A 27,418-nucleotide genomic window follows, 5' to 3' on the forward strand; every position below is an offset into this window, starting at 1 on the left:
GGCTGGGGGGAGGGGCGCTAGGGATAACGGCGGGATGTGCCCCACGGCTGGGGGGGAGGGGCGCTAGGGATAACGGCGGGACGTGCCCCACGGCTGCGGGCGGGCGCTGGGGATAACGGCGGGACGTGCCCCACGGCTGCGGGGGGGGGCGCTAGGGATAACGGCGGGACGTGCCCCACTGCTGCGGGGGGGGGCGCTAGGGATAACGGCGGGACGTGCCCCACTGCTGCGGGGGAGGGGCGCTAGGGATAACGGCGGGACGTGCCCCACGGCTGGGGGGGGGCGCTAGGGATAACGGCGGGACCAGTGGCTCGCAGCTTCTCTAAGGACTGACAAGTGACGCCGCACGCAGGCGCTGCCCAGCCCCAGTCCCCGCCCAGGCCGAGGCCTCTCCAGCTGTCACGCGGCTCCAGCCTCCGCCCGTCCCTTGCCAGGGCCAGCCGCCAGGCACGGAAGTGTCGCAACGCCTGACAGGAAACTTTGCCGTGGGTACGATAGCGGCGGGCTCGCTTTCCGGCCGCTGGATGAGTGGAGAGTGGGAGCCGAGGAGGAGCTGACGAGACGCTGGGGTTAGTGGCCGCGGGGAGGGAGGAGGCAGCGAGGGGGAAGCGGCCCGGCGGCAGGGTCAGGAGCCCGGGCAGCCGCCGTTGGAGGCGGCGGCGATGTGAGGCGGGGCCGGGGGCCGGCTCTACCTTTGTTCGCTCCCCGCCGCCCCGGCCCGGCCCGGGAAGCGGCTGCCCCGTCTCACGTTCTCCTTCTCTCTGGGTCTGTGTCGGTCTCTCTTCTAGGACATGGCCGAGGTACCTCCCGGGCCGAGCAGCCTCCTCGCCCCGCCGGGGGACGCCCTCTCCCCCTTCCCCGGAGGAGGGGGGGCCGCCGCCTGCCCCGGGGCCCTGGACGAGGAGGAGGAAGAGGAGGGCGGCCAGGAGCAGCCGCGAGGCGGCGGCGGCAAGGGGGGGCCGCCGCAGCAGCAGCAGCAGCAGCAGCACCGCCTCCTCCACCACCACCACCACCCGCCGCATCACAACCATCAGCTCAACGGCCTCATCAGCCCCGAGCTGCGGCACCTCCGAGCCTCCCTCAAGAGCAAGATCCTGAGCTCGGAGGGGGCCGAGGGGCCGGAGAACAAGCGAGCTGGCAAAACAATGGGCTCCGGACAGCTGCCGCCTGCCGCAGCCCCTTGCTCGTCCCCCTTCCCCAACCGCCTCCCGGAGCCCCAGGCGAGGACTGCGCCCCCGGCAGCCACAGGGGACAGGAGGCAGCCTGCGACTGCCACTGCAGCCCGCAATGGACTGGCTGGGGGGCCTGGCCTGGAGGAGGACGAGCCGGAGGAGGGGGATGAAGGGGAGGAAGAAGAGGAGTCCCTGCTGCTGCTCTCCACATCCTTAGCTGCAGCCTGCAGTTTGAAAGGCTCGGGGACGGACTCTCCTCCCGAGGAGGACCTAACGATACGATACGTCCGCTATGAGTCCGAGCTGCAGATGCCCGATATCATGAGACTGATCACCAAAGATCTGTCTGAACCCTACTCCATTTACACGTATAGGTATTTTATCCACAACTGGCCACAGCTTTGCTTTTTGGTAAGTGGTGGGGGAAGAGGGAAGACATTGGGAAGGGTCTGGGGTAGAAGGAGCAGGTTGGAAGGGGGTGGAATTAATGGGGAAGCTTGAATTGCCAGCTGATGCTTTTCATGATCATGGGATGGCGAGAGATCTGGAAATACCCTGTCTTATTTAGCAGTGATGTGCCCAGCGTACCTGTGGTGCTTTGTGTAGTCAATACAGAAAGTATACATACATATTTACAGTCATAAATGAATGATTCAGGTAGAGCCGTTGACACTGTCTTTGTGACCTCTTGCAGTTCATTTCTTCATTTTCTGCCTCAGTTTCCACTCTGGTAAAATTGAAATAACAGTACTTAACTAGCAAGTCTTGTGAGTTAATTTGATAACTTTCTTCAAGATACTTTGAACTGTTTTGCACAGCAGTTGACTTGTAAGATACAGTCTTAGTTACATTGTAAATGTAATGAGATGGCTAGATTTCATGGAATTGAAGATTTTGCAAACATCAAACTTTTTATCTACAAAACTAGTAGAAAATGAAACACAAAATACAACTATCTTCTAGTGTAAAAGTCACAGTATTTGTAAAAACATGATAGTCATGCTATGTCCAAATACTGTGGTAATAACACATCCAGTCTTGTTTCCTGCCTGCTATATTAAACTAATAGTTCATTAATCTGCCTTCGTCAGTGGCTTGAACTTCTTTATATTAAAGAAAACATTGTTAGTAAGTTCTAAAGCCTTTTTAATAATGAAAAGTTTAGTGTTATACACTAATCATATGGGTGTGAGGCCCATATGTAAGTTGTCTAGAGAAACATTTGTGCCTCAATCCTGCAGACATTTCTTCACACATTTAACTTTATGCACGTGAATACTTACATTTAAAACAAAGTATGTGTGTAAGTGTGTGGCCTTGATCCTGTAAACATTGTCCTTGATAATAGGTAATTTTCATTTTACACAAGGAAAGCCAGCATTTGTATGAAAACATTTTATAAAGGTTATCATAGTGAAATGAAGTTAAATACAAAGTAAAAGAAGGAAAAACATTTTATGGAGCCCTTGAACAGTTTAAAGACTAGCTATTACACTACAGACAGGGTGTAACTAATTTTGTGGAGGCAGAAGTTCTTTCTGATAAGTTATTAAACTCTTCTCCTTTATATACAGTACTATTTGTTAATCACACGTGGCTTGCAAATATTCACTCAGGAATAATTATTATTGCATAGGACTAAGATGTGACTATACCTTTACTGTGGATTACTGGTGCTTATGTGCTTATATTTTCAGTGTTAAACTTAGGCATCATTTAATGGTTTGTACTAGGGTTTCCAAAACTGTGGGTCTTATGACCTCTACAAGGGGGTACAGCGGGGTTATGGGAAGTTGTGCAAAACATGTGAAATTGGTAAAAATGAATATACAACAGAAGCCTTATAATGGTATATCCTATTTGGACCACCATATTGTTGAATGTAAGAACCTCAGTTAGTTCGATGCAGAGTAATGCAGGATGTTCTTCTGATAAAATAGTATGAAGTCTGTACTTGGGTGTGTCTAGTTTTACCTTATACAAAACAAGTCCTATTAAAAACACTTGTGTGCCATGAAACTCAAGTACCCATATGTGCACACAGCGCTGAATTGAGACTCTGGATGTGTCAGCAGAAATCGGGCCAGAAGGCACTGTTGAGCATTGCATGATCATGTAAGATGTGGTGTTTAGTCTGTGGAGCTCAGTTCTTGCCAAGGAATGATTTAGGAAGACTGCTTCATGAAAAGGACAGTGACGAGTCATTCAGTGACATTCTCAAAGAAAATGTGGGAATGTGACACATGAGACATGGTTTTACATTGGTGGTTTCAAAACCAGCATGTAGAGTGCTCTGAAGTGCTGGCTGTGGAGCTCTAAAGTCTTTAAATTGATTGCAACATCAAAGGGGAAAGAAGGAACCTCAGGTTTATCTTTAAGGGTGTGTTTTGAGAAAACTTGAAGCCTTAAAAAAACAACAAGACTTGAGTTCTCAAACTATCCTTCAGATTTCATATCTCTGAATCACGACAGTGTAAAGCACATACAGTTGTGGAAAACCATATACTTGTGGCTTCAAATGTTAGTCTAATGCAGCGAACAAGTTGAAAACAGTGCCTTTATCAAATAAGTTTGTTTTGTGTTGTATTAGTAACATGAATGAGGATATTCAAGAGCAACTGCTTTCAAAACTTGGGAAAAGAGACTTCATAAGCCATTCAATGTGCTAAATCAATTGATGCCTCTGATGCAGCACAGATTTTAGCATTTGTGAGGTTTGTTTTTAAAGGGTCTGTTGAAGACTTGCTTTTTTGTAAAGCTGAGCCATGTACACACAACAGACAAATGCATATTTGAGACATTTCAGGAATCAAAGGTTTCCACATTTGTGGGGAGCATTCTATTGTAATTTGCAAGAGCAGTGTCAAGATGACAACAGGAAAGAATAGACCTGGTCCTGCAGACCCAAAACATCACATCTAATGCTTCATCGCTTTGTTGTTTTTTCCTACAGCAAGAACTTGGAAGTTAAGAAAACTCCACAAAGATTGCACCACTCGTTTAAGAAACTTATAGAGAAGTGAATTTCTTTAAAAGTTGTCCAGTGAATACCTGACTGTTTCCATTGCTCTGATGGGTTCCTTTCACCAGCAACTTCTTTCATGCTGAAGGGAGGTGGCTTTCATACAATAAAGTGCTAAGTCCACTCTCAGTTAAGACCAAGATGGCATGTTTTCCTGAATTATCCCTTGCTGAAACCTTCAGCATATTGGGCAACATGCTTATCCTAACTAGTTGACATGTTTGGGCACCTAAATAAGCAGAACTTTCTCTTTGGGAGTGGACTAGGAATGCTGCATGCATGGTTCCTAATGTAGAACACATGGAAATTGGCCATCATGAATGCAAAGAGGAAATGTTGAGTTGTTTGCCCTTATTTCAAATTTATAAGCTGTAAGAAACCAGTCAAGAATGTATAAATTGAAAACTGAGGGAACTTAAAACTCAGCTGGGAATACAGTCCTGTAATTGGCTTTGGAGGGGATAGGAGGGAAGTTGGACCACCGGTTCTTTCATCCAGCATGTTACTGATTTGGCTGCATTGACTAGGCTAGTGCAAGTCATAAGAATGGCCACACTGAGTCAGACCAAAGGTCCATCTAGCCCAGTATCCTGTCTTCCGACAGAGGCCAGTGCCAGGTGCCCCACGTGGAATGAACAGAACAGGTAATTATCAAGTGATCCATCCCCTGTTGCCCATTCCCAGCTTCTGGCAAACAGATGCTAGGGACCCCATCCTGGCTAATAGCCATTGATGGGCCTATTCTCCATGAACTTATCTAGTTCTTTTTGAACCCTGTTATACAGTAGTCTTGGCCTTCACAACATCCTCTGACAAAGAATTCCACAGGTTGACTTGTTATAAGAGAGACATATCAAACTGACAGTCCTGGCCTATGACAAGACCCAACAACTGACTTTAGGTAGGAACTCGGATTTGTGGCTATCGCTGATAAAGGAGGCATCCATCTTAAGTTGCAGATGCCTTGAAAGTGTAATTTCTTTTGTTCTCCTCTCTGAGAGTCCAGTTTCTCTTCAGTGGTGGAAATTAAAAATGAAGTATGACAATCATTTGTCAATCAAAAATGACTTAAGACCACATGTTTTTCCCCAGTTCAGTCTTATGCGAAACATCTTTAATTAGAACAGGTTCATCCATCATACAAAATTGTGAGTATATTTAAAAAAAAATTGTGGCTCCTTTTTAATTTTTTAGTTTTGGCATGGTTGAAGTTACAGAACTTCTCCCATTTATGGCTGCCATTAGAAGGCTTAGGGAAGGTGTTTAGTTTATAAAGGGTAAGCCAAGCAAATCCTGGTCTATTCCTAAAATTTGGTAAAATAGGACCTGTTGCTTAATGTATAGAAGTAGATTTCTTTCTGATTATTGATACCTTTTGCAAACCCCTCCACCCCCCCAAAAAAACAACAACAAAAAAATCAGCTATAGATCCTACTCAAGTTCAGTACTTCTATAGGGTTCTCAACTTCATGTTGTTAGCAGTGGTAGAAGTTCTGTTTAAACTAAATTCTACACATTCTAAAAGTAATTTTTTTTATACTTCCAGTAAAGAGACTAGAGGTGTTTGGATATAAATCCCTGATGATTATAATTGAGATTTTTATGATTACTATTAATATGTTGCTCTTCTGTATCATATTCCATCCAAGGATCTCAAAGCATTTTACATTAATGTAAGATCCCTTTGAGAAAAGTATTCCCTACTTTTCAGTGGGAAAAACTAAGGCATTGAAACTGAACCATAGAGAGGCCAGGAAATTGTCCAAACCTTCATAGAAGGTCACTGCAGAGCCAGGAATAGATCCTAGAACACCTGACTGCCAGTCTTGCGCTCTACCACAACTATTTCTTTTTGTATTTCAACTTAACTCAGTTAAGAACACAAGTTCCTCCCAGAGCTTGTTACTTTTTTAACTGAAATACTTTGTCTGTTGCTTCTGTCTATCTAAGGTACTTGTATGGTCCCCAGCACTATATCTGAGCACCTCTCAGTCTTTAATGTGTTTGTCCTCACAATGCCTTTGTGAAGTAGGAGAGTGCTGTTACCCACATTTTACAGATGGAGGAAGTGAGATGCAGAAAGACTAAGTGACTCTCCCAAGGGCAGACAGGAAGTCTGTGTCAGAGCTCTCAAGTCCCAGGCTAGTGCCCTAACCGCTGGGCCATCCTTCCTCTCTTTGCACAGTTGGTGATATGTTAGCAAAACCTGAGACCATATCATGTGGCTCCGAAAGGTACTTCTGGTCTTTGGTTTCAAGATTTAATTGGGTTTTTATTTTAGTTAATATTCCAATCCATATGTACACGCTTGTGAGGCAAAATGTAGACAGTGTAATAATAACTTGCAGTATGTGGATGAGATGAAATAATCTCTTCAGTTAAATATTTAAATTTTCTTGTTTAAAAAAACAGGTAACATGATTAAATTGAATCTATGCAAGTTAACACTCTTTGAGGTTTAGACTAATGTAGGTCTGAAAAATAATCTCTCAGTACAAATACCTTTAGTACTGGAAATACTTAATAGTTAGTATCTTGGGGCCAAAATCTGCTGTTAAAAACTTGCATGTGATTTCACTGGGAGCTGCATTCACATATTTGAAAGCAGAATTTGGCTCTTTATCATTTTCTTTTAAATGATCCTGTATGGAAATTTCACTTTGGTTCAGTCTGTTTTCATTTAGGCTGTTTCCACTTTCCCCTGCAGAATGCCAGCGAACTAAACTGTTAATTTTACATGCTGGAGTAGGCTTTTCACCTTAAGAGGGAAAAGGGAAATAAGGGCCTGATCCTGCAGTCCTTATGCAAGCAGAATGCTACTGGAGTCACCGAGAACCTTGTCTAAGAACTGCAGGAAAAGGTCTTCTGAAAAACTTGTGCAATACCACTTTGTTACTTATCACTATTTTCTGACAGTAATCACAAAGATCAGTGAATCTGCAGTTTTGTGTCACTGAATTGCTAGATCAGTAATGCAGTTTTATTTTTAAATAAAAATAAACACTATTTCTAGCCAGTAGAATGTTGGTATATACATTCATTATTTCCTGTTTATATTGCATTTCACTTCTCTCAACATGTATCAAGTATGTTATCTATAAAGTTTTCTCTATGATTCTAGGTGAACAGTAATTTGCACCATTATGTTCTTTTAAAGGCAAGAGGTGTGTGTTTGCTTTAAATCAAAGTATGGGATCACATCAGGTACTCTGCATAATAGTAGCAGCACTGTTTAAGAGTCTGTCAGTTCTTCCAGTATACAGTAAAAGCTCTCTAAACTGGCATTTCTGATTTTAATTGACATTCCAATGTATAGTCTGGTTGGTGCAGGGCTGGCAGGGGGTTGGAGTGTGGAGCGCAGGCTCTGGGAGGGAGTTTGGTTGCAGGAGGGGGCTCAGGGCAGCGGATTGAGGCGTGGGAGAGGTACAGGCTGCCAGATCTGGGGGCTGCTCACCTCGGGCAGCTCCCTGCAGGTAGCGACCTGTCCTGGCTGCTCGTAGGTAGAGGAACAGCAGGCAGCTCTGCGCACTGCCTCCACCCACAGGTGCTGCCCCCGCAGCTCCCATTGACCATGGTTCCCAGCCAATGGGAGCTGCAGAGCTAGCACTTGGGGCAGAGTGGGGGCAGTGCATGGAGCTGCCTCCGCTTAGGAGCAACTAGGATAAGTCGCCACTTGCGAGTAGCTGCCTGAGGTGAACACGCCCCAACCCACTGCCTCGAGTCCCCTTCTACGCCCACAATCTCCCTTTGGGCCTGCGCACCCACGCCGCGCGGTGTGCCCCCCCCCGGCATTCAAACTCTCTTCCTCTTAGTTAACTGTCATTTTTCACTTACCAGCACCCACTAGTTCCCCAGCGTGCCGATAAAACAGTTTTACTGTATTGCTTTGTTTGTCAGGGCCCAAGCTGAGATATACAAAACTTGCCTTGGGCTGAAACTTGGCATACTAGGTCTTAGTGTGGATGAGGTATTTTTTTTTTGTAAAGAAATGGAAAGAAACCAACTTGATTTGCTTGTTTAAATTATGAAATGCGAAGCAAAACAACTTGTAGCGTGTGTGTTATCTCAAAAGTATCCTCCCTCCCTCCCCCTCATTTTTTAAACAGATCTTTTTAAAGCCATTTATCTAAATTGTAGACAAGTTCTGGGTACATTAAGAAAGAAGTTATTCTTACTAAGTTTAATTTAGAAACTTCTTTCAGTGCTTGATGCACTTTGGTCCCAAATATTCTGTACACACAGTCTGAATAAAGTGTTATAGTCAAGGGAATAAAGTCTTCCCCCCCCATGTCATGGAGCTACTCTGAAACCACTGCTAATTTCTCAGTTGCTGCACCTCTCCTTCAATGGGGACTCCTGGCGAACCTAAAAATGCATTTTTTATATATAATATAAATAAAAATGCGAAGAAAGGTTTTTAAGATCAGGCTTGACAAAGCCCTGGCTGGGATGATTTAGTTGGGAATTGGTCCTGCTTTGAACAGGAGGTTGGGCTAGATGACCCCCTGAGGTCCCTTCCAAACCTGATATTCTTTGAATCTATGAAAGGACTTTTTCTGCTTAGACATTATCCTACTGCATTTGTGACATCAGTCCCATCCTTGCTGCAGGCTGTAATGTCATAAATAAAGGATTGTGATTTCTCCCCCCTGCCTAATTCTTCAAGGAACACATTATTTTTTTGTTTCTTTCTTCTCTGGCCCAATATATTTCATGTTAAATCTGTGTGAATGCAGTTAGCAATTATAATCATGCTGTTTATTTAATATACATTTAACATTTCATAATATAAAGTATTTCAGAGTGACTAAGTCGTCATGACCATGCCTCTCATGACAAATGTCACTGGGACTAACTGTCAATGAGGAATTCTTAAGTAAATGAGAACTCTGAATTAAAGGTACTTGAAATGCATGACATTACTGGTAAAAATAATTTTGTCTGAATGGTTTCTGTTCCTTGTTACTGGAATGAAAAGTGACGCCTGTTAAAGATAAAACATAGAGATTTCATAGGAGCCATTATATTCTTGACGTTAAAAAATTGTTAACAGAAACCTGAAAACAAATATAATTTTTCATAGCTTTTGTAAACAGACATGGAAATTGCATGCATAAATAAATTCAGTTTGTAGTTTATTTGCTTAGTCTTGAAAGAATTCAGTTGGATTTTTTATAATTTTGATGGATAATATCAATGTTTATTTTTAAACTTTTTATTTTTATCTATTTAAATGTTCACAGATGCAAGGAATTATGGGGTGGGGAATGTCAGGCAATTATTAAATGACAGTAGACTCTGAGACTATTAAAACATAGATTTTAAACATAACATGTCAAAATATACAAAGGAAATATCCATAAATGAAAGTTCTCAAGCAGTGTTTTGTTTTGTTTTGTTTTTTTGCTTTGCCTAGCTGTACCATTTAGATTGTTATTGATGGAAATATTTTTGTCAGCTTCCATGTGTACAGTGAAATTTTTGATAAAAATCTAATCCTTCTAAGCCTAGTTATACTCTTACCTTTACTCAGGCTGCCATGACTTTATTTTTAAATGTGAGTAAATAAGGATAGATTGAAGGACCTATTTATAGAGGCTTGTCTTGTATACAAATTCCGTTCCCATTGGAGTTCTGCGAGGGATGACGGTAAACTCTGTTTCTTGTCACTTTGAGAGACACTATAAAGAGTAGTGTTGATAAAGTTTCCCATCTGTACTTTGGATATATGTTTGAACTGTAAATATAATTTTATAGTGCAAGCTATTATTTTACTTTTGTGTATGTAAGATTGTAATTTAAAAGGCAAACAAATTCACTTTTTTGTTGTTAGTATTCATTGTATATCGCATACTTAGAATGTACATAGATATTTGTTTGTCTTTAAGGCCATGGTAGGTGAGGAGTGTGTAGGTGCCATCGTCTGCAAGTTGGATATGCACAAAAAGATGTTCCGCAGAGGTTATATAGCCATGTTAGCAGTGGATTCCAAATACAGAAGAAAAGGCATTGGTAAGAATAGCCTCTCCATGTTCTTATTCAAACTCTAATAACCCTGTTGGGATGGTTGTAACTTTTGGAATAGAAGATTGCCACAAAAATAACAGGCTTCTGCAGAGGTAAAAGATTGTTTTCCTAGAAAGCTTTTTTCTTTAATTCAGAATAACTTGAAGTTATTTGGAGACTGTCTGCACTTACTATTGTGTCAAATATTGTATTTTACAACTTTGGCATTGCAATAACTATATCTAGTTAGTTTTCAAATGAAAAATGAAGAACAATTTTATTTCATTTTTTACTTGACCTTTTTTTTTTTTTTTTTTTTAAACTAAGAGGCTGTTTACCCGAGAAAAGTCCTATTTTCTGGTGGTAGCAGTCTCCCCAAAACCAAGTCTAGACAAGCAACACGTACTTGCTACTTTCCTGGAGAGTTCTTGATGTGCACTTAAATTCCTGGGTGTATTGAATAATTGGTAAATTTGGCATATGTCTGAAATGAAAGATACCCTGCGACCTCAATTTCTCTTGTAAAATGTCAGTGCCAAATAGCAAAAGAAATGGATAACTTGTGTAGCTGTGTTTGCACATAAACCTATTCCCGACTTCCTACTCACTATCCTGGTGAGCTGCTTTACTAAATTCTTCCTGTGGCTCCTCTTGATCAAATGTGCCACATGCTGCCCTTTGGGGAGCCATAAATATAGCTAATTACAGCATGTATACTTAAAAAAATCTCTCTTCTTACGAGGCAACCAAATTTGAGATACTTTGTTGGACAGTTTCCTTAACGTCCATGCCAGGAATTTCTTCCATGTTATCTTCACTTACCAAATCAGTGTTGAACTACTTTTTTAATAGGCCATCCTGAAACATTGTCTTCTATTTTGCAAGTACTTTTGAAACTTAAAATGTATATGTCAGCATTTCAGGGCAAGGATATGTTTGCTACGAATTTGTTATAGAGCAGACTCTTGCTTCCTATATGTTTTAAAGTCTGTTTTGATTATGGAGGACAGAGAGCATGACTTGCAACAGAAAAATATAGGACAGTAATGTAAAATATTTCTATTGTGCTTCTCCTCCCCTTTCTCTTCCTGAGCTCCTCCAAATATGACACAACATCAAAACAAGTTTCACCCCAAGTGCACAAACAATCTTGAATGTAGTCTTGGTTTTTATAAATGCAAAATTTTGCCAATGTCTAACCTACATAGGCTTTCAAGTTTGGGGCCAATAATGACTGTCCTAATATAGTCACAGTAGTATGTAGGGGAAAGGATACAGGGAGATCACTCTCGCTCCTTTCCCTCAAGCACTGTCATGGAGGAGCCACCCATAGTTTAGCTGCAGATGCTTGGGAACACAAGGGGATGCCAGCTGGTGCTACATTTATGACCACAAAGCATGCAGTCTCTGCATGACTTCTCGCCTTCTCTGCCGCTCCTGTATCCTGTTCATGTAACATCAGAGTAGCACTGGCTTCACTTCTTTTTAAAGTGAAGCAAATCCAAAGTACCTCCCCTCAGTACCTCTCAAGATTTTTTTTTCCCCACAAAGAGTACCATCACTCAGGAGATTTACCTTTCCCTGTCCCTAGCATATATCAAACTTTTTGTAAGAGGTGAAATTTCATCCTCTATGTCTATGGTGGGAGGGATAGCTCAGTCATCTGAGCATTGGCCTGCTGCTTAACCTAGGGTTGTGAGTTCAATTCCTGAGGTGGCCATCTAGGGGTCAGAGGCAAAAATCTGTCTGGGGATTGGTCCTGCTTTGAGCAGGGGGGTGGACTAGATGATCTCCTGAGGTCTCTTCCAACCCTGATATTCTATGATTTAGTTGGTACTTTAAATATACAATCTATAGATAGTTTCAGGGTGTGTTTTTCTTTTCTTTTTTTTTTTAAAGGGCAATCCTTTTGCGAGAGAAATGTTCCTCAAATATGCTCAAAGAGGGATTCCAAACATAAGTGCAACAAAAGAGACTCAAACAAGTCTCGAAATTTATCTTTATTATATAAAATATGAGGATATTTTTAAACATGAGAAGCCTGTTTATAACAGTATCCTGGCAAAGAAAAGACCTTCAGATTCCAAGGAGAAGCTTGTATATGTTATATAATACCTCTAGACCTATTATATTCTCATGGGCGCCATGTAGAAGTCTTTGCAAATACAGAATAGTTAGTATATGTTTAAAGGCAATTTTAATGCAAAACCTTGAAATCAAACAGTGAATCTGCAGTCCAGTTTTGGGTATGGTGACTATTATATGCCACTGTGCATTGAAATGGAATATGTGGGTGTAATATTATATATATATAATAAAATTAGTCATCTGTAAATGGTAATTCTCTGAATGTAGATCTCTTTAAAAAACCTATACTTGTATTTTACTTTAATGCTATTACTCTATTTTCCAGGTACAAATTTGGTTAAGAAAGCTATTTATGCCATGGTTGAAGGAGATTGTGATGAGGTAAGTTTTTATAGGTGCTCAAAAATTTTGAGGGAGTACTCTATGCAGTGTTTGTTTTTCTCCATACCCATAGATTTCTTTTATAGGCATTCTTTTAGACACTTGATTTTCTTGTAAGCAACTCTTCCATTTATTGTAGGAGATGGGATACCTTCAAAAAGACAAACTGAGGAGTATTTTTTCAAACTTAAGTTTAGTTAACTATAATATAATGTACAAGTAATATTAACACTTTTGATATTTACTACACTAAACAGTTAGATACATCTACTGAAGTTTGATTCACGTGCTCCAGGCTCCCAAGCAGAATAGAGGCCACTGTTGAACAGAGAGAATTTGTTTTGGAATTTGAGTTGGTTATTGTACCTAACTCTTCATTGTATTCAGGATATGTGAAGTTAAATACTGAAACAGTATCAACTGTAATATTGTAAAACATGGTCTGATCAGAGTATCATCAAATTGTCCAAAAGAAATCCATAGAGAGTGCTTCCCAATAACATAGAATTATCACAAAATTATAGAAGTGATTTAGTGTGTATTCTCTTCAAAGAATTTAGTAACACTATTGCAGTATCATAAAATCAAACTTTACTTTCTGTATCCTACATTTTGTTAATATCCCTTTGTATCTTTTTTGCAAAATTCTTCTAACTAGATGAAAACTTATGAGTTCTATTTGACTATATTAGAAGTAACTAATGTAGTCTTAATATGATTGGGTGAAGAGGAAAAATAAGAGAGGGAGAGAATAAGATTCTTCACAGGCTGCTCTGTTTATTCCAGCCATCTATTCCTTAACACTCTTTCCTCCACCCAATGGTATAGAACCATGAACCTGTTGTCCTTAATGTAAGTGATTTTAAAACACTAAATCATCTTCATAGTTCCTCAGGGAGGTTAGCCAGTCCTTTGATCTTTCTTGGATATCCTGATTAGCTGTGCACCCTGCTAATGAAGTATTTAGGTATGTTATGGAAATTTGAACTAAAAATTTCAGGTTTTCTTTAAAAAACAAAACAAAAATATCCCTTCTAGGATATATTAAATTTTGTTTCTCTCTCTCAAAATCAAGGCTACTGATAAATTCTGCCACTTTTTGTATAATCCTTTTGAAAACTTGTTCCTTGTTTTCCCCCTCATCCTTATTGCCAATATCTTGAACTATGCCGTGGTCAGCTCTCATCTCAATTACTACATCCTCTTCCTCTGGCCCTCTCATTTCTGGGATTGTGCCTCTCAATTATAACTCATGTGCTTCTGCTAAAATAGTTGTCCGCCCCCATAGCGCTTACCTCTACCATCTCTTTGAGTGATCTTCAGATTTGTTCTGTAGTTCATTGAAACCCTCCCTCTCCCCAGGGCCCTTCAGAGCTCTGATCTAACTGCATGTCCTTTTCTATCACTTGCCTGCTTATGACCTATGCTTTGGCAACTTAATGAAGCTTGATAAGTCTCCATTTCCTTTTCCTATAAGCAGCTCCATGTCTTGTCTCATGTCATCCTCTATTCTTGAAATATGCTTCCCGATCCTGTCACTATACATCCCTTTCTTTGTTCAAATACCTCTTCAGTAATACCTCTTCAGTACTTCCTCATTTTTATCAGTCTTCCATTGCTGATCTCCAGTATGGCCTTGAATATGATTACCATTTACAAATAAATAGCAATATTTCCCCTGTCACATTAAAGATTGAGAGGTTCTTAGCTACTATGGTATTTGTCACAACAGCCTTGTGATATAGGAAGTGCAATTATCACTGTTTTCTAGATGGGGAACTGAGACCCAGATAAGTGCCCAAGGTCACACAGGAAATTTGTAGCACGGCAAGGAGTTGTAACATCATCTCCTGAGTCACAGGCTAGTGCCCTAAACATCCTTCTTCATTAATAAATTAATAAATGATTTTTTTAAAATGAGGAACTAACAAGACCCATACATAATATTAAGTACATCTCCTGAGGTTTTCCTATTGTATTCTTTGTATTCCTTGTCTCGTACCCCTTATTGTTTTTATTTCTCACTGTGTAAAATTTAATGTTGACTACAAGTTCCTCAACACATGTACCCTTCCATTTCATTTTTGTTAAATGCTATGCCCCTCTGCTGTATAAATAATTTTCCATAGGTTGATTATATACTTTTCAAACTGTCCTGTAAAATGTGCTACGTTCTAGGTTTCATTGTGATTCATTATTATGCGATATTAACATATATAAACTATCTACAGTAATATAGCAAATATGTCTTGATATTTTTTCTCTTCCTTGACACTAAGTCTGGGCATAGGTGACTTCCTCCAGATGCTTGTGGTGTAACAATAACAACTTTGGCTACTTGAACCTCCTAATATATTTCAGAAAAGTTTTCGCTCATGACCAGGATTGGAAAAATCCACAGACCTACTCATCACTGGAGAGTGGGAAGCTTCCCCTGATGAGCGAGGAAGCCCATACCACCCATTTCTGCAAAATTTAAGTTTTTTTAATTCTTATTTAAGTTTCTAGTCCTTATGATTGGTACATAGCCAAGCAAGTATGAAATGATGCAGCATTAGAGCTTGTCTTCCTGAGCCTATAAATTGCTGCAGTACCTCTGCTGCTGTTAGTTTTTTTCCAATCAGTGGCAGAGAGAAATTAACAAATATTGTTCAGTTTCACTGCTGCTTCTCAGAATAGTGAACAGTAGGGGAGAGAAATGTAAAAAATCTTATTTTTGTTCAAGCAAAGCGTGCTTGAAAAATTAGCGTGTTGTCGCATGTGCAAACGTCAAGTTTTCCCAAATGCCTGTTTGTTCACCCACTTACATATATTTAGATGCATCTTTGAAACTTTATCTATAAATCTTACCTTGGAACAAAGGTGACAAAAATACCATGTTCCCGTAATACTTGGGCAAGTAATCTGACAAGTTTGTACAACACCTTTCAAAGTATTGAAGAGCAAAGGGTAGATCTTAGGAAACAGTAGGTGAACTGTGATATACATTTAGTACCTAAAGTATATGGTGGTGCCCATTTGTGGTGTTTGAAAGTTTGCTGCAACAGCATAATGGTAGCCGTAAAAAGTTTCATCTCTGTTTTGCTTGCTGGTAATAACAAACTAGGTAAACATACAAAGTCCCAAGATAGAATAGGCTATCTGAGGCCTTGTCTACAGTATTGTGGTAAGTCGATCTAAGTTATGCTACTCCAGCTACATGAATAACGTAACTGGAGTCAACATAGCTTAGGTCAACTTACCATGGTGTCTACACTGCGCTGCGTCGACATGCTCCCATGGACTTACCTTACCCTTCTCATTCCGATGGAGTAGACTGGAGAGCGCGCTGTCGTCGATTTAGTGGGTCTTCACCAGACCCATTAGATCAACCCCCACTGTGTTGATCGCAGCAGCGTCGATTTCCAGTAAGTGAAGACATGCCCTAAGACACTTTGTGCTTAACATACTTTGGTCAAAAGGCCATTTTGAGCTAGAAGTAAAATTTAAGTCCAAATTAGCAGAGTTTCTCAAACAGAGGTCGCCGCTTGTGTAGGGAAAGCCCCTGGCGGGCCGGGCCGGTGTGTTTACCTGCCCCGTGCGCAGGTCTGGCTGATTGCGGCTCCGGGCCAATGGGACCTGCTGGAAGTGGTGCATCCTCATGCCACTTCCAGCAGGTCCCATTGGCCCGGAGCAGCGATCCGCAGCCAGTGGGAGCCACGATTGGCCAGACCTGCGCATGGGGCAGGTAAACACACTGGCCCGCGCCAGGGGCTTTACCTACACAACCAGCCCATGTTTGAGAAACCCTGAAATTAGTGTCCGTGTGTAAATTTAACATTCTGGCAAGTCCCTAAATTTCACTAATGTAATTTTTGACATTATGGTTTCCTGAGATACTTAATGATAGTGAATTTTGATGATGATAATTCAAGATTGTGGACTAAAGATTTTGGGGAGCTAAATGAGGCAAAGTTTATAGTAGATTATGGTAAATTAGCATAATTTATTGACGTGATCTGAGAGCAATATGTAGAAAATGTGGTCTACCAGAAACAATTTTAAAAGCTATGCCTCTGAATTACATAATTACATGAATTACTGTGATTGTATTTGCATAGCCCCAAACTGTGCTAAAAGTGAAAACTCAGTGGTTTGATAAAAAGTCAAATATGTCTCTCTTTTTGATTTCATGAATACTCAACTGCTTAGGTGCTATAAGCATTTCATTAGTAAAATATCTTGGGAGAGTATTTTCAATGACTTTCAATGGGAGTTGGCCACTAAACTACTCTGTGTTTGAAAACTCCCCTTAATGCAGATCTGGCTGAAAAATTGCAGTACTTAGGGCCATCCTGTAGATTTGTTTTCCCTTCTTGAGGGAATTTGATTCTTTAAAGCAAAAAGTGGATTGTTCATTAACGTCTAATCTTTCATAGTAATCTAAGTATAACATTTAGTACTTGCACAGTGTCTTACATCTTCATAGCACTGTATAACTGCTAACTAATCAAAAATAAATTGGCAGAACATGCTAAAAATACTTAACATTCTCATCATTTTTCTGAAAGTTAGGAAAGAAAATTGCTTATACAAAATGTGAAAAGGAATTGCAGCTTTTCACAAGCAGCCTCACTGAAACAGATAACATGCCACAGCTAAAAGTCACCATGAATGCTGTTACCAGCTAGATTGGTCTTTAGCGTCATAAATACAACTACTAAACAATAAAGTGTGACACTTTATTTATCTCACTGGGATCACAACTTTAAGTCAGCAAAACTTGAGAGTCCAGGAATCTAGTTGCATGAAATGTTGCATCATAATGTGGCCTTTTTTATTGTATATGTTGTAAAGGATGATGTATGATATCATGAAATATATCAGACTATTCACAGGAAATATGAACTTTCTTCAGAAACTTTATGCATCTGGACTCATGCAGATGGACAGAGGAGATGATGATTCTGGGTTATTAAAAGAATTAAAAGGCGTACTTGTACGTCGAAAGTATATTGGTTGTAGGAGATGCCCTAGGACAGGAGTGAGTGAGAACACTGAACACACAGTCTTGCATTTGAAACTGAGTACAGGAATGGGACAAGTCTTTGCACAGCCACACCCCTCCAAACCAAATGAAACATGAACAAAAACAACCAAGAGAATGTAATTGGGCTTCTTGATTATGTGCAGATACACATTCCACTTTCACTTGCATATCGTTTATTCAAGCAGGATGACTTAGGTCCTTCTTGTCTGCAAGGTACATATATCTAGTTTGTTCAGTGTTTAATATTAAAGTTTTTCCAGCAATATAGTTGATCAATTTTATACTTAACTGAAGGTTAAAATTACATGAGATTACATTAGCCTTCTAAACTGGAAGTATCAATAGTAGTGAGATGGCATGGTCCAGTGGCCAAGGCACTGGCTAGGAGTAATGAGGCCAGGGTTCTGATCTTGGATGAACCAGTAATTTGCTGTACTTCTAATTATTTAATCTATCCCCTTCAGTTTTTCCATCTGTAAAATGGGGACAAAAATACTTAAACCCTCAGATTCCATGGTGGTGTGTGTTATAAAAGAACCTAGGTAGAGCTGCTGTTGCTTTGTAGAGCATCAGAAGTCAGCCTTTTTGTTTTACTTCTCCATCCTGAAAAAGCTGGCATTCTTAAAATCAGAGCTCCCTGCCTTATTTAATTTTTTCAGTAATTTTTCACTTTGTATGACACTATCTATCCCTTCTTATGGTCTGATGTAAACAAGTGTACTTCAATATTGTCTATTTCATTGCGTCTTGGAGAATGGAGCACTGAAGTATTGGGATTCCAGCGAACCTGAATTTCAACATTTAACCACTCTTAAATAAGTGACTTGCAGGTGTGGTTGGCAGCCCTTTGGAGTTGCTTGCAAGTTGTCATGAATATGCAAAGTTGAAACTGGACACAGGCATGTTATATTACTCCACCAAGTTGCTAAACTTGAGTGAGAATGAATGCTGTTTGTAGACAGATTTCAAAAGACAAGGAGCTTCCTGCTCAATGTTACTTATGTGGGTCATATTTCCTGACCTCTACAATGCTTGGCTTTAATCTGAGCTCAGAAGCAATTTAAGGCTTTTAATTGTAATTAAATAGAAAATAAGGATTGATTCTTTAGTTCGAAGTTACTACTATTTCAGTAAGTGATTGAGTCAATGTTTAGTTAATCAATTCAAATTAATATGGTAGTACTAATGAGCCCAATTAGAAGTCCTGATAATATGATTCCAGTGAAGTAACAAGGTGTATTGAAAAGCAGAAACTCAATGTCTAATTCTTCCAGGAGGCTTAAAACTGAATTAACATGTCTCACAAATATAGATACAGCAAACTGACCACCATGTTTTAATTACCATGGATAATATTATTTTGGGGTTTTTTTACATCAGTTTGTCTTTGTTTATTTAAAAAAATGAATTATTTTAGCCTTCTCTTCCTTTTAATTTTCCTGCTGTGCCTATCCCAGGATGTGGTTTATTTGTGACGGGATTAAGGTGGGGATGAATGGCTGGAATATGTGGGCTGAGATGTTTTAGATTTGGCCATTAGTCAAACATATAAATTGAATGGATATGTATTATGTTTTAGTATATGCATTCAGAGTACATGGTGAGCACATTTTAAGTAAATTAAAGTGGCTGCTCATTCATTTGGGCCCTGTCTTTTCCATGGTTTTGTATGTTGTGTAGCTATTTCTACCTGTGCAAAGTGGATGTGAAATGCTATGGTTTGACGGCGTTAGAAGCTCTTTCTTGAGCTTCAACAAGAGAGCTGATTCCTAGTTTGCTGCAAATATTGTGCAAAATGTTGCTTTAATTCCGTGGTCTCTATAGCATGCACATCATTATAGTATTAAATGCTTTTTTGTATTTAATACATAAATTCACTTGATCATGGATTAATCTGTAATCTGAAGAGCTTGTCATTTTCATTTTGGTGAGCAAATATTGTGTGTTCTTGTGCATACACAAACCATTTTTAGTGTTAAAATAAGATCCGCTTGAGTTTTGGTTGAATTTTGTGAAAATGTGTGCATACTTTACAAATTTAGATGAGGTCTAGATTCTCTGATGTGCCAGTGTTCTGCTCAGTGCAGCTGAAAAAAGGAAAGAAGACTGGAACCAATGCTGATTTTATGACACCTTTGTACTCCTCCGTGCCTGGGGCCAATGTAGCTCTCAGTGTAACTTGGGCCAGGCTCAGGTTTGCTGTAAATTATACATGGCTGCCATACTTTCCACGGGGCCTTTCCACATCCAGCAATTGCCAGAGCACAAGGGAATAGAAACAAATGGCTCTCCATGCTCAACCTATGTCAGGAGTGTCTGGGAGTGGTGTAGGGCAAACTGTGTGGCACTCGGGAATTTCCCTATATAGAATCTAATCCAGTCCCCTGCACTCATGACAGGACTAAGTATTATCTAGACCATCCCTGACATGTTTGTCTATCCTGCTCTTAAAAATCTCCAGTGGAGATTCTACAACCTCCCTAGGTAATTTATTCCCATGCTTAACCACCCTGATAGTTAGGAAGTTTTTCCTAATATCCAATCTAAACCTCTCTTGCTGCAATTTAAGCCCATTGCTTCTTGTCCTATCATCAGATGTTAAGAACAACAATTTTTTCCATCCTCCTTTAACAACCTTTTATGTACTTGAAAATTATCATCATGTCCCCTCTCAGTCTTCTCTTTTCCAGACTGAACAAACCTAATTTTTTCAATCTTCCCCCATAGGTCATGTTTTCTAGACCTTTAATCATTTTTGTTGCCCTTCTCTGGATTTTCTCCAAGTTCTCAACATCTTTCCTGAAATGTGGTGCCCAGAACTGGACATAATACTCCAGCTGGGGCCTAATCAGCACAAAGAAGAGTGGAAGAACTACTTCTCGTATCTTGCTTACAACACTCCTCCTAATACACTCCAGAATGGTATTCACTTTTTGTTTGTTTGTTTGTTTGTTTGTTTGTTTTTGGGCAACAGTGTTATACTGTTGACTAATATTTAGCTTATGGTCCACTATGACCCCCAGATCCCTTTCTGCAGTACTCCTTCCTAGACAGTCATTTCCCATTTTGTACATGTGCAACTGATTGTTCCTTCCTAAGTGCAGTACTTTGAATTTAATCCTATTTACAAATGCAATAAGGACTTCAGACCATTTCTCCTGTTTGTCCAGATCATTTTGAATTATAATCCTATCCTCCAAAGCACTTGCAACCCCCTCCAGCTTGATATTGTCTGCAAACTTTAAAAGCGTACTCTCTATGCCATTATCTAAATCATCAATGAAGATGTTGAACAGAACTGGACCCAGAACTGATCCCAGCAGGACCCCACTCATTATGCCCTTCCAGCATGGCTGTGAACTACTGATGACTGGTTTTCCAACCAGTTATGCACCTACCTTAGAATAGCTCCATCTAGGTTGCATTTCCCTAGTTTGTTTATGAGAAGGTCATGTGAGACAGTATCAAAAGCTTTACTAAAGTCAAGATATACCACGTCTACCACTTCCCCCATCCACAAGGCTTGTTACCCTGTCAAAGAAAGGTATCAGGTCAGTTTGATACAATTTGTTCTTGACAAATCCTTGCTGATATTACTTATCACCTTATTATCTTCTAGATGTTTGCAAATTGATTGCTTAATTATTTGCCCCATTATCTTTCTGGGTACAGAAGTTAAGTTGACTGGTCTGTAATTCCCCAAGTTGCCCTTATTTCCCTTTTTATAGATTGGCACTATAATTACCCTTTCCAGTCTTCTGGAATCTCTCTCGTCTTCCATGACTTTTCAAAGATAATTGCTAATGGCTCAGCTATCTCCTCAGTCAGCTTCTTGAGTATTCAAGGATGCATTTCATCAAGCCCTGGTGACTTGAAGACATCTAACTTGTCTAAGTAATTTTTAACTTGTTCTTTCCCTATTTTAGCCTCTGATCCTACCTCATTTTCACTGGCATCCAGTATGTTAGATATCCAATTGCCCCCAGCCTTCTTGATGAAAACCAAAACAAAGAAGTCATTAAGCACCTCTTCCATTTCCACATTTTCTGTTGTTGTCCAACCCCCACCTCCCCCCCGTCATTGACCTGTCCTTCATCTTTCTCTTGCTTCTAATGTAGTTGTAGAATGTTTTCTTGTTCCCCTTATGTCTCTAGCTAGTTTGATCTTGTTTTGTGCTTTGGCCTTTGTAATTTTGTCCCTACATACTTGTGTTATTTGTTTATATTCATCCTTTGTAATTTGACCTAGTTTCCACTTTTTGTAGGACTCTTTTGATTTTTAGATCACTAAAGGTTTCGGCTGGTTAAGCCAGGATGGTCTCATGCCATACTCTCTTTCCTATGCAGTGGGGTAGTTTGCTCTTGTGCCCATAATAATGTTCATTGAAGAACTGCCAATTATCTTCAATTGTTTTTCCCCTTAGACTTGCTTCCCATGGGACCTTGCCTACCGGTTCCTTGAGTTTGCTAAAGTGCATTCTTGAAATCCATTTTCTTTATTTTGCTGTTCTCCCTCCTATCATTCCTTAGAATCATGAACTCTACCATTTCACAATCACTTTCACCCAAGCTTCCTTCCACTTTCAAATTCTCAATACAGCAGAAAGAAGCCATTTTCGGGGTCTAGGATCTGCCTAGAATTTTGATTTGAGTTTGTACTACTTTTTCTATACATAAAAAATGTTCTAACAAATGTTCATGGAAAGCTAAACTTGGATCTGTTGCCATATCTGTTTAATCACATAGCTGAACTTGTTTTGGGCAAAGTGTAATTAGTTAGAGCATTCTTTGAAAGATCTGAAAGGGTACCATGTGACTTAGGTATCTAGCCATTCAATTTGAATAATAAATTCCAAATATCAAATACTTGATTGAAGCAATACAGCAAACAGATGAAATTTGATTGCGCAAAACTTTAATCGATGTTAAATAACTGCAACATTTTTAAAAATTGGGTTCTATTTGGACAATTAATGAACAGAAAAACTAAATTCTATCAACAAATTGTTTATGGGTAAATTGCCCCCACCCCATTAGTCGATTAATCTAGAAGAGTTTTAAAACCGAACAGATCGCTGTGTAAATAATTTTTCTGAAACAATGCAACTCTTCTCAAAATTGACTTATTTTTTTCATTGTTTTTAAAGGTTGTCTTGGAAACAGAGATCACAAACAAGTCTGCTTTGAAACTTTATGAAAATCTTGGTTTTGTGCGAGATAAGAGGCTGTTCAGATACTATTTAAATGGAGTTGATGCACTGCGTCTTAAACTGTGGCTGCGTTAAAAGAAACCATCACATCAATCAACAGACTTCCCAACAACACAGAGTTGTCCTTTGCATGCAATGCAATTTGTACAGAATTGCTTTGCAGGTGGACTTCATAATTTCCATGCAGCTCTTATCTGTCAGTGTCTCATTGAGTGTCGCACATATTTGTTGCACTTTGGCATGGCGCATTTGTTCTGAATTAAAACAGATTGCTTCAAACTTCGAGTTCTTTTGGTACCAACAAGATGTGCCAGTTGATAGCCAAGATATGTTCGTTCATTTGCAAGTCTACTGACTGTATTACATACATAGTGAACACTTGATCAAAGAAACTGTATGTGGAACGCAGTGCTTGGTTCCAGAAAAAAGCCAATGTAGATTGTAAAATTCTATGAGTATACTAACATTTCATACAAAACTTGCCATAGTTTTCTGGAAAAAGGCTTCAATTTTAGGTTTTATTTTCAATATTGAATTTTCCATTCTTAAATATTGGTACCTCAGTGATTAGTGAATGAAAAAATGTATTGTTGGGTGGGGTGTGCGTTACAATGAGTAACAGTAACAATTAAATTGCGTCTGCCAGTGCCTGTATAGATAAGTATATTTGTCTTCACCTCTAATTTTTGAGTGCATGCTTTTTTTTCTTTTACTTTTTTCAATTGTCTTTGCAAGCAAACTTCTGCTTTTATTTAAATTCTGAATTTGATAATAAATTATTTCAGATTTTTATAATTTGGATACTTCTCCCAGAAAAGGGTTTGGAAAGCCCATCTTTTCTTATAGCAAGAAGTGTTAAGCTATTTTGAAAAACCTTGAGTAGCTGCTAAAAAAAGAACCTGATGTCACCAGTAAATCTCTGCTGGTTTTGGATGCACTTTTTCTTTAAAAGAGGGATTTTAAAAAATATATAGAAAATTAATGTAAATTGGTATGATTTTATTTAATCAAAATTATCTCTAGACGCTCTGAGGAACAGCTATTTTAAAATAGAACAATTTTTTCACTTTGATTTGGATTCAGATTGCTTTGCTTCAGTGTTCTAAAATGCTTCAATCTTCGGTTCTAGATCTTTGAAATAAATGTCAAGGTGTATTGTATCCATTTTTAGCTGCTCTCACCTTCTCAAAACTTATTTGAGATAAGTTATTTGGGGGGGGGAGGGGAGTCTTTTTTTTTGTTTCCACCCTGCCCCTTTAAAATAAATGTAGCAGGGAAGGGACTTCTCTTTTTTAAATGGGATACATAGGTCTTACCAAAAGCCATTAACTTGTTCAGCGGTAATGCTATGTTTATGCTCCCCTGATTGACCAATGTGATATATGACCAACTTTATAAATGGATTGTATTTCATCCTGAAAAAAGCTGACATTGGTTTATTTATATAAGTGGAAGAACCTAGGCACCCCATGAAAAAGGATGAACTCTCAATGAGTCTGCTCTTCTGTACTGAGTGTAATCTTCAGATTTGCCTTATTACACTGTGTTTTTAGGGTTTGGTTAGTCATGTTTTTTAATTGTTATAATTACTGTACATTTAAAAACCCTACCTCCTGTAATGTTTGGAAAAGATCCCCTTGCAGGAAAACTGGATTTAAAGGAAAGCCAGCCTTATTTTGCACAGACGAACGTTCACATGGTGACAGGCATTTCTCACCATGTACAAATTGTGAATTGTATTTGAAAATAAAGATTTTTTTAAATTAAAATTGGCACGTGGAAGTTCTCTACTTGTGGACACCATTTGTGCTTTTCACTTTTTCCATTTCTAAAATGAAACGAATCCTCTAAAATGGTGCCAGAATCAATGTAAATTGAAGACTCTTATTTACAGAACAGGTATGTTATGGTCAGCAGCAGTGCATGTTTCTACCATACTGCCCTGTAATGTAATTCATGCCTGTTCTGATTCAAAAACTTCTAGGGATAAGAATATTGTTGACTCTGCTTAATCAATCATTGCTTGGCCTCTTGTGAATATACTGTCAATAGGTGCCAATTATAGTTAAGATTTCAGTGATATGGACTTCAGTCCACTGGAAACTGAACCGTCACTACAAACTTGTTTCCAATAGGTGTTTTGGTGTCCTATCAAATGGTAACTGCTTTGGTTCATTTGGCACTAATATCCAGAGAGGAGATACTTCATGTCCTGTTACCAACTGTTGGAGATTATGTAGGGGGTCCAGTGTTGGAAATTGCAAACCAGTCTGTCTTGTTCCATTGCTTAAAAAATAGCAAAACAGAAGTCCTTTGCTGGTCAAATTAAACACCTACTATTTAAATATTAAAAGCAGATTAAAACCTAGCTTACAATAGCTCATACAGGCTGTTGCACAAATACCACCACTTTTGAGCAAAATTCAAATACAATTCCGTCTAGCCGTGGCAAGAAGTGGTTCTCACCATGCAAACTTTCAGAATGCTGAGCAAAATGGGTGCAACTTTCTTTTAAAAGTGTGTTGTCTACAATAGTCTAATATTGCTACTGTATCACACAGCGTTCACTACAGAAGATACTGAAGCTGTACACGTTGGTATTCAAAAAACTGGTAGTCTCACTTTGTTGCATGGGGGGGATATCATGAATCTGCAACAAGATGAGTGTCATTAACATGAAAACAGTTCAAATAGTACTTCAAATAGAGTCTAGCAAAAAAAGGCATAATCAGGGTTTCTTGGGGTTCTTTGTCTTTGTTGCCAAGACATGCTCCCTGCCCCTTTTTGCATTGACAAATCTAAACTAAGGAGTTGGTATTAAGTCACTTTTGTTTAACTTTATATTGCCTGAAATACTACTATTGGCTGACATGTCAGAGATGTGTGCATTACAGTGCTTAAAAAAGAAAAAAAGTTAATGACTGTCAGGCTCACCACTAATCTAATTGGCATTGCATAGCACATCACAGTTTCAGTGTACCACAAGACATCACTAAAACAGCGTGCTAAGTTACCAGGTTTTCAGGTTTTGTAGAAATGCGACCATAAATTATATTGGAGTTCGGGGCTCAGGTGGGTAGCTGAAAAATATCAAGTGTATCTCAAAATATTGGACTGCTGTTTTGGGTGGATTATGTTCTTCTGTCCTTTATCCTTCGGCAGGAACAAGAACCAGTGGGGTTATGGAATGTGCAAGCTGTCTAAATAAGATGCAGTCAAATAAAATATGGTTAAGTTGTTTATGCATTTCTTTTTAAATGCACGTTTTAATGTTCTAGTTTGATTATTTTTTATTGCTTGTAAAAACATAATTTCTCTGTGTGTTTTTACTATCTCATAGAGGAAAAAGAGAGAAACATTAGTAAGTGAAAATTGTACTCTTGACCCCTTCGTACAGCTATATGTTTTTGATTTCCAAATCTAGTTCAGAATCATGTTGAATGTTATTTATATGAGCTTCACTTCTATGGATGGACTGAAATATATGATTGTTTGCATTATGCATCAATTAGTGTAGACAGGCAACCCGTGAGCCTGACCCTGCAAGGGGCCAGAGGCATCCCGTGAAGTAATATGGGCAGTTGGTTCCTACTGAAATAAACAGGAGTTCAGGGCCATCAATAGCCTGATGTTCAACGGCACTAAGGGCTGGATTGTTAAAGGTATTGAAGTGCCTAAACTCAAAGATTAGCACCTTGTGGTATTTTCAGAAATGCCAAGGCACCAAACTCCCACTAGGTGCCTTTTCAAAAGTGCCTAACTCCCATTGACTTCAGTGGAAATTAGGCATTTAAGCACTTTTGAAAATAGCATTAGGCACCAAAGGATGTAAATACCTTTTAAAAATCTGGCCATATAAGTAACTTGCAGGATTTGGTCTTATGTTTGTAAGAGGTGTACAACACAACTGAGATTAACTTGTTTATATCTTGAATTATGGATCAGCTGACATTGGCTCTCATTACTCCAGGCTATCTTCCAGCTAGATTCAGCTCTATTGGGTTATGAGGACATCCGAGTTACCAAAAGGAAATGGAGCAGGACAAAGCAGTTTTGAAGAACATTGCGCACACAGTTATTTTGTGGTCCTAATGGTGGTAATCTTTCTCTAGGAGTATTCTGCTACTAGAAAATATTGTGTGTAAATGGAAAACTTTTTCCAGCACAAGGAACCCCAGTGTGCACTGAATTTTTCAGCTCTTTTGGTATATCACATGATAAAGCAGTGTGGCAGAAACTGGCCTAGAGCATTACTACTGCTGATGTTCCTCAGCAACCTTTTGTATTCTAGGCAAGATGTGGATTTAAATGTTGTTTTGTGCTGCAATGTATTCCTGCTGTGAATACATTCAGTTAATACACCTCTACCCCGATATAATACGAATTTGGATATAACGCTATAAAGCAGTGCTCTGGGGAGACGGTGCGCACTCCGGTGGATCAAAGCAAGTTCCAGATTACGTGGTTTCACCTATAACGCAGTAAGATTTTTGGCTCCCGAGGACAGCATT

General features: G+C 39.5%; 1 protein-coding gene across 3 annotated transcripts; it reads left to right on the forward strand.

Moving 5' to 3' along the window:
- Window positions 1-467: 467 nt before the first annotated feature.
- NAA30 (N(alpha)-acetyltransferase 30, NatC catalytic subunit) lies at window positions 468-26,153 on the forward strand. 3 transcript variants are annotated; one of them, XM_030563007.1, is made up of 5 exons: window positions 468-569; window positions 789-1,583; window positions 10,083-10,206; window positions 12,614-12,669; window positions 15,031-16,224. In XM_030563007.1, exons 2-5 carry the CDS (start codon window positions 792-794, stop codon window positions 15,046-15,048), a joined length of 990 nt encoding a protein of 329 aa, XP_030418867.1. In that variant the 5' UTR covers window positions 468-569; window positions 789-791; the 3' UTR covers window positions 15,049-16,224. The 3 variants fall into 3 exon arrangements, with proteins under 3 accessions (XP_030418867.1, XP_030418865.1, XP_030418866.1); XM_030563005.1 differs by lacking the exon at window positions 15,031-16,224 and adding an exon at window positions 22,845-26,153 and having other exon boundaries at window positions 475-569; XM_030563006.1 differs by lacking the exons at window positions 468-569; window positions 15,031-16,224 and adding an exon at window positions 22,845-26,153 and having other exon boundaries at window positions 655-1,583.
- The last annotated feature ends 1,265 nt before the right edge of the window (window positions 26,154-27,418 follow it).

The sequence above is a fragment of the Gopherus evgoodei genome, chromosome 4 (assembly GCF_007399415.2).
Source record: "Gopherus evgoodei ecotype Sinaloan lineage chromosome 4, rGopEvg1_v1.p, whole genome shotgun sequence".
NCBI lineage: Eukaryota > Metazoa > Chordata > Testudines > Testudinidae > Gopherus > Gopherus evgoodei.